Consider the following 7,090-nt stretch of genomic DNA (forward strand, 5'->3'; position numbering starts at 1 on the left):
GATCAGATGGGGGAGTTTGACCACGTCTAGTACCGTGGAGATGGGAGAGAAATTGAAGGATATGGGGGCCTGGAATAGTAGTGGGGATGCGAATAGTATGTGGGATAGGACGACTAGTTGTATTAGGGTTGTAGCAAGGGAAGTATTGGGAGTCTCGATAGGTAGCCGTGGTCGGCATCGAAGGGACTGGTGGTGGAATGAAGAAGTGCAAGAGAAGGTGGAAGCAAAGAAGATGGCGTATGCGAAGTTGATAGAAAGCAAAGATGAGGTGGGGAAGTGGATGAGTAAGGAACTTTATAAGATAGAGAGGAAGGAGGCGAAGTTGGCGGAACTTTATAATTTTTTGTGCTCTGATTTCTATTATTATTTATTACTTTCTGTACTTTGATTACTCTATTTTATCTGTGTCATTTTCGTTATTTGCTTTTTTATATCGCTTTGAACTTATTAGCCTTATCTGACCTCTTTTTATGCTTCTATTGAGTCGAGGGTCTCTCGGAAACAGCCGTCGTTCCTTGGTAGGAGTAAGGTCTGCGTACACTTTACCCTCCCAGACCCATATTGTGGAATTTCACTGGGTTGTTGTTGTTGTATATCTTAAAATATTAATTAAATAGAGCAAGTACAAACAATAATCCCCAGACCTACTCGATGGGAAAAAAACATTCCTAGAAAATTGTAGATAAATCTAATCTGTTATTCAACCATCTAATAGAAGTGTATTTGGCCATCAACAAAGCCAATTTGCCAAGTTAGAATGATAGTTTTTTTAATCTTAAACACATAATTTTAGAAGAATTTATTTAATTAAACATTTGAAAGCACCCCCGAAAGTTTGCAAAATTAGCGGCCCCCGATATCCAAAACAATAATATTGCATTCCCTTTTTCACATGAGGAAATAGGATTCTTTTTAGGATCTTTTTCCCCAAATAAGAGGCTATAGATTAATCAAGGGCATTCTTGTCATCAAAATATGAATAATCTTGTCATGGGAACCATAGGGGCAAAATGGTTATTTAACAACTCTCTCTATACATATTAACTCTTTGTTTGTTTCTCTTTCTACCCCACAACCCCCACTAACCCCAAAGCTAGTAGAGAGGCTTTTTGGGTTACCAGCATCACCAAGGCAGGCAGGCAGGCAGCCAGCCAGTGTTAAGAAAAGAAAGACATAATGAGAGTAGAAATAAAAACAAAAGGTGGTAGATGCATGAGTAACAACAACAACAACTACAATTACAAACACAATCTTCACCTCTTTCTCTCTCTTTTTCTACCACACCCTCTTCACAATCTCCCTTCTTCACCACCTTCTTCCCCCTTTTCAACTTAAAAATCCTTCTTCTTTTCACCAAAATCCCCATTTCAGATTCTTGATTTTCTCGGTTTCCACGCTTCCTTCACCAACCACTTTTCTTCTTCTTGTTACTCCAGTCTTGTTGTAGTTTTAAGGTACTATTAACTTGGTTTTGTTTCTTTTTAGCTACTTTTGACTTATGGTTTAACATGTGGGATAATTTGTTATTACTGACCTCGGTCATTGTGCTTTGGATGATGACAAATGCTACTTTTTCCCCCCTTGTTCTGATTGTTTTGATGTCTCTAGTCTTGGAAAGTTTGCATCTTTGTTCTTCTCCACAAAAGGTGGTAGGTTGGTAAGGGTTGACTTGGTCTACATATAACCTTATCTTCCAACAGCCTGTATTTATACATCTATTTTATCGAAATATTATCTTCAATGCCTGCTACACTAATCTTTTCTTCTACTTGGGGGTTCATGTTTTTACTTTTATTTTTAGTCCTTGGTGTTGTCACTTGAATGTTTAAGATTCTAAATGTTAACCATTCATTTTTACATCTCAATTGCAAGTCTAAAACTTCTCCTACTTGTTTTTTCGGCTTAATTTTAGCTGGAATATTAACTAGTGTGGAATGACAAAGTCTTAATTTTTAACTCGGACATCCGTGTTGTCAGAATTTTAGCAATGTTTCCCCAGCCACAGGCTGCTAGCTGACTTTCTTCTGGAAGTGATCATATATGTAATGCTCATAACGTATTCAGATTTCACTTACATAGTGTTTTATTAGTGAATCCACCTTGCTTCATACATGATCTCAATTCCCAGCAATCTAAGAGCCACATTAGGCATTTCTTCTACTTTGCCTAACAAGTTGGCAACATTTTGCTATCTACAAATGGAAATGTGTCTCCACTTTTCTTTTCCTCTTCTAATTTTCCTTCTGTTGGAAATCTGCTAGGCATAATTTGGTGAGCTATGGTGAGCATCCGAAGACGCAAGCTGTTAGGACTTTGCTCTGGTATGGAAAGTTAGTGCATTTTGGTTTATTATAATCATTGCAGTCCGATAAACTCATAGTTTCTGTAGTTTGTATATTACAATTGTCAAGTTATCTATCTATTGTAAACTAGAATGCTCTGTTTTCACTCTCGGGTTACTTTACAATTTTAGCAATATTTTTGGATAACTTTTCTTGATCCCCTAATGATTATGAAGGACGAAGCACCTTCTTGGTTCCGCTGCCAAAGTTTTCTGAGAATGGACACTTTGCTGAACATCGTTTCTTCAACAACAAACCCACTAGTGTCTATCCAATGCCATTAACTGATATTGATGAGTCAAAAGAGGTATGAATAACTTTATTGATGTTTGGTATTCCCACACTATATTATCTTAAACTCATTCTCATTATTCTAGCTGCATCCCTTCAGTTACTAATTTTAATTTATCTGAACGAGAAGTGATAGCATTATCTATATATTTCACTATTGTGCTAATATGTTGCATGAGCATGAACGTCTAAATTTGCATGATTTTGTTTTCAAAAGTCTCCAAATAATCTTTGAAGACTAGATTCTACTTCTGAATTGGAAAGCAAGTAAGAAGGATGTAGTGGTTTAGACACTAACATTTAGCTTAAAATGAGATGGAAGCAATGTGGAGTCACCTTTAACAATTTTAGGACAGGCTCCATTGCCTGCACTCAACTGTGTCATGAATCAGCAAATGAATTAGTTTTCAGCCCAATGGTTTTTATGGATGATCTAATTGAAGAAGCAGTATGTGATGCAACTTTCCTAAGCTGTAATCCAAAGGGATATTGTCTCTGATCCATTTCCTTCTATTTTGGGTTATTGCGAAAAGATTGTCTGGTTTCAATAGCAGTAAGTTAATCTGCTAGAATTAAACTATTTGAGAGTTTATTTTGTATGTCTCCTACTAAACCTAAGTAGTTACTCCATACCTTCATGCTTAAGCAAACTAGTTTGCATAATACAGAAGCTCAGAAATTCTATGATAAATGTGTTGATTTTTATCTTCAGAACTATGTAAAACATTTTCCAGAATACTGATCAAATTAGTGGAAGTGGCTTCCTCAGCATAGATAGTTATTTGGTTCCTTGGAAAAGGAAAGTCTAAGTGAAAAATTTACCGCATTTTGCAAGATATGACAACTTTGCTATGCTGCTATGTCTTCTGCTGTATTGTGTGTGTTTCAGCTTGTTCTCTACAGAAAGTGTTTATATTGAAAAAGATTTTTATGTCTGATTGACGCAAATTCAATTCAGTTGTTTTTCTGTGTAAATTAATACTGGCTATGACACACAAAAGGGAAAAAGAAAATGTGTCCACTGGAGGAGGTTTTTTAATAATGTCTCCAAGCAATGAGATTTTAGTGGATAGCCAACCATGTTTGTTTTGTCTGCTAGAACTGATAGCATTCTGACTATTAAAAATAAAGTTAATTGGAATGATGAAGTCAAATCTTTAAATATCTAAGGTTCTGTCCAGTTTTCTCTCCAAATATTTGCTTTTGCTTCACTTTCAGCAAGGAAAGAATAATTGATTACTAACATGTTATGCCACAACTATCACTACTGTGGTGAGCAGATTAGCATGCATATTTTCTTCCCAGTCAATAGGATGTTAATTTACAAAGGATCATGTGGAATCCTCTGCCTGATCCATTAAATTTGATGTTTTCTTTATAAACACTAAGTTCTACTGGCATTCTTTATATCCTAATCTATTGTTTCAATGCTCTCCAGAAAATTGCTATTAAGGTTGTTCCTGGATCATCGAATAGTCATGCCTCTGGCTCCTTGATGGAGCAGACCGCTCAACAATTGCCAGGTTTTTTCTTATATGCTAATGATAGTTTGATCACCTAGTTGCCTGTTCTTCTATTTCATTATATTAAGGTAGATCCTGCTGATCTTTATGGTACATACAACGGAATTCAAATATGTTTGTTTCGGTATCTTCTACATAACGGCACATAATAGTTCAGTCCCGCATTTTGTTTAACTGACTTTAAAATTTTGTTGCTTCTGAAACAAAGTTCTTATCTCATATCACCTGACGGGAACTATGGTGCTTTACAAAGTCTAGAGCTGCTGGTTCATTAAAAACAGGTTTAAAGGAGCAAGGAAAAAGCTTAGGGTAGATAGGAAAATAAAAAAAGGCAGATGATTAAGAAGGGGGGTGGAGGGGTTGGGGGACAGACTGATGAGGATAGACAGTGGAATCCTATAAATGTGCTTATGAATTATTTTCTGCAAGTATATTTGAATGAAACATGATAATTAATTGAACAGCGCCATGAAGCAGCTGTCTATTGCAGACGAAAGCTCAAGAAAGGCTCAACAACATGAAGCTCATTTATGGACGATGCTTTTATTGCTCATGTGTGTGATTACCCTGCTTTTCTATTCTCGTAAAATAAAAAAAGGAATCACCTTGAGTAATTTATTAGGTTCCTCTAATCCTCAATAGTCGTGATATATAACTTCTTCCATCTAGCCTTTTGAAAAGCCATATGTTGCTATTATCCCTAGTTCACATTGTATAGAAATTCTTCTGGCCTCAGAGTATCGATATTTCATGTTTGTGGGATATGTTACTTGAAACTTAGCTGCTGATTTCTGTCATCAGCATATCATCAAAAAGTTCTATCAAATGATGAATTGCTCCATTTTGTTCTTTACCTGAATCAACTTGTGATTAGCTAGGAGTTATTTGAATACTCCTACTTAAATCACCAGTTCTTGGCTTGACCGAAAGACCCTCTAATTCCAGAAATCTCTGTGAAGGAATATTCACATCGAGCATTTTGTAAGGAATCTCGTGTCTTTAGAAGTGCTGTTTGCATCCCGTGAAATAACATTTGTGCATTTGCTGTTCCAGAAGTTAAACGCAGAAAGCGACACAGGAGAAAGCACTTTGAAAACCAAGAACCATGTCTTATGAGAGGTGTGTACTTTAAAAATATGAAATGGCAAGCTGCAATAAAAGTTGATAAGAAACAAATCCACTTGGGTACAGTCGGCACTCAAGAAGAAGCTGCTAGACTGTATGACAGGTATCATACTGCCTGAAAATTTATTTCTCTTCACCTTATTAAATTCTGCTCCCCCTTCAGTGTGATGCTTAAAATTTCAAATGTTCGACAGGCTTGTACCTTACTGGTATCTGATTAAGATGGGATTTCCTAGGGTTCATCTACCAATTTTCAGAAATTTACAGCAACAAGATCCTTGTGCAGTTCTATTGCAATTAGATGATTCTTCTATGGAAGCTTTAATATGGATGGAAATTTTCTTTTTCCTTTTGAATTTGTAGGGCTGCTTTTATGTGTGGGAGGGAACCGAATTTTGAACTTTCAGAGGAGGAGAAGCAGGAACTAAGACATTTCAAGTGGGATGATTTTTTGGCATTTACACGCTCAGCGATTACTAATAAGAGCAAGTCCCAATGCTGTTGCCAGTTCTAGTCATTGTAGCAGTTCTTGGTGGCTACAGTACTAATCAGATTAAATATTTTTGCAGAAACTCGAAGAAGAAGTGGGGCTGGTGCACGGAGGAAATCTGAGCCTTTAACTTCAGCACAGAACAGTGAGGAGGATGAGGAAGAGGAGGGAGGGGAGCCGGAAAGCAATGGTTTTTCAGCCTCTGAAGATTTAGAGCACGGCATGTTGTTCTCTTGATGCCCTCCTCTCGCATCCATTTTGTGCACGCTGAAAAATTAGTTCTACTGATTCTGTTAAGCTGTTCAACCATGTACTTACAACTCGATGATTCTGGTATTCGTATAGATTTTACACAAATATAGGTGCCCCTAGTAGGGTGGATGATGATATATTGTCTTTCTATTTGCAAAGTTAATTGAATTTGATCACAAGTATGTTATTGTGCATGCCTCCAGACCTATTGTCATGCTTGATGAACTTTGACATATGAAAGTGACTTTGATCGAGGATTTGGGCAGAAGGATAGTAGGTGTCAAGTGTTAATTGAATTTGATCACAAGTATGTTATTGTGCATGCTTCCAGACCTATTGTCGTGCTTGATGAACTTTGACACATGAAAGTGACTTTGATCGAGGATTTGGGCAGAAGGATAGTAGGTGCCAAGTGTTGTTGTACTTTTATGTGGGAGAGGCAGGGGTCTGTCTCCTTTACTCAGCTTCTCCTTATTTGGTATTCATATAGTATCTTATTTTTCATTTCTTCTACTACTGTTGCTCCATTTGCTTATTTATCTTTTTTTTTTATTTTGTCGTTATTTTCCTTTAATATCCTGCTTTGATTACTTCCTTTGAGCTAAGGATCTATAAAAAAAAACTCTCTACCCAAAAGGTAGGTGTAAAGTGAGTATATGTCCTATTCTTTTCAAGCTCCACTAGTGGAATTACACTAAATATGTTATTGTTATTACAATTTACATTTGAATTTAAATTGATCGTAGACTAAAATTATATAAAATAAAAATAATACAAGTGCTTTTTTTTGTGTGTGCAAAAGGGACAGGGAAGATAAAATTATAATGTGTGGTGGGAAGGCGGTTCAGTTTTCTTTAGATGGCAATGTAACATTATATCATATATATGTATATATATACATACATATATATATATATATATATATATATACATATATACATGTATATACATATAGAAAGCCCCAAAGGCGCCATATTCTAGGAGCCCAAACTATGTGATTGAATAAATCCTCCTGTGGGTCAAGGGCTCCTTCTCCCTTCCCTTCTTCAAAATCCGATTCATATTTT

General features: G+C 36.3%; 1 protein-coding gene across 2 annotated transcripts; it reads left to right on the top strand.

Moving 5' to 3' along the window:
- Positions 1-1,065: 1,065 nt before the first annotated feature.
- LOC129882633 (ethylene-responsive transcription factor-like protein At4g13040) lies at positions 1,066-6,277 on the top strand. Of its 2 annotated transcripts, none has more exons than XM_055957010.1 (7): positions 1,066-1,454; positions 2,262-2,321; positions 2,519-2,649; positions 4,072-4,156; positions 5,210-5,384; positions 5,645-5,766; positions 5,851-6,277. In XM_055957010.1, the coding sequence occupies exons 2-7, from the start codon at positions 2,279-2,281 to the stop codon at positions 6,006-6,008; spliced, it is 714 nt and encodes a 237-aa protein (XP_055812985.1). In that variant the 5' UTR covers positions 1,066-1,454; positions 2,262-2,278; the 3' UTR covers positions 6,009-6,277. The 2 variants fall into 2 exon arrangements, with proteins under 2 accessions (XP_055812985.1, XP_055812986.1); XM_055957011.1 differs by lacking the exon at positions 1,066-1,454 and adding an exon at positions 1,861-2,042.
- The last annotated feature ends 813 nt before the right edge of the window (positions 6,278-7,090 follow it).

This window comes from Solanum dulcamara, chromosome 3, assembly GCF_947179165.1.
Source record: "Solanum dulcamara chromosome 3, daSolDulc1.2, whole genome shotgun sequence".
NCBI lineage: Eukaryota > Viridiplantae > Streptophyta > Magnoliopsida > Solanales > Solanaceae > Solanum > Solanum dulcamara.

Coding starts and splice junctions, on each gene's coding strand:
- LOC129882633 (XM_055957010.1), top strand. CDS start 2,279: ATGGTGAGCATCCGAAGACGCAAGCTGTTAGGACTTTGCTCTG. Junction 2,322..2,518: donor GCTGTTAGGACTTTGCTCTG/GTATGGAAAGTT, acceptor ATGATTATGAAG/GACGAAGCACCTTCTTGGTT. Junction 5,767..5,850: donor CTCAGCGATTACTAATAAGA/GCAAGTCCCAAT, acceptor ATATTTTTGCAG/AAACTCGAAGAAGAAGTGGG.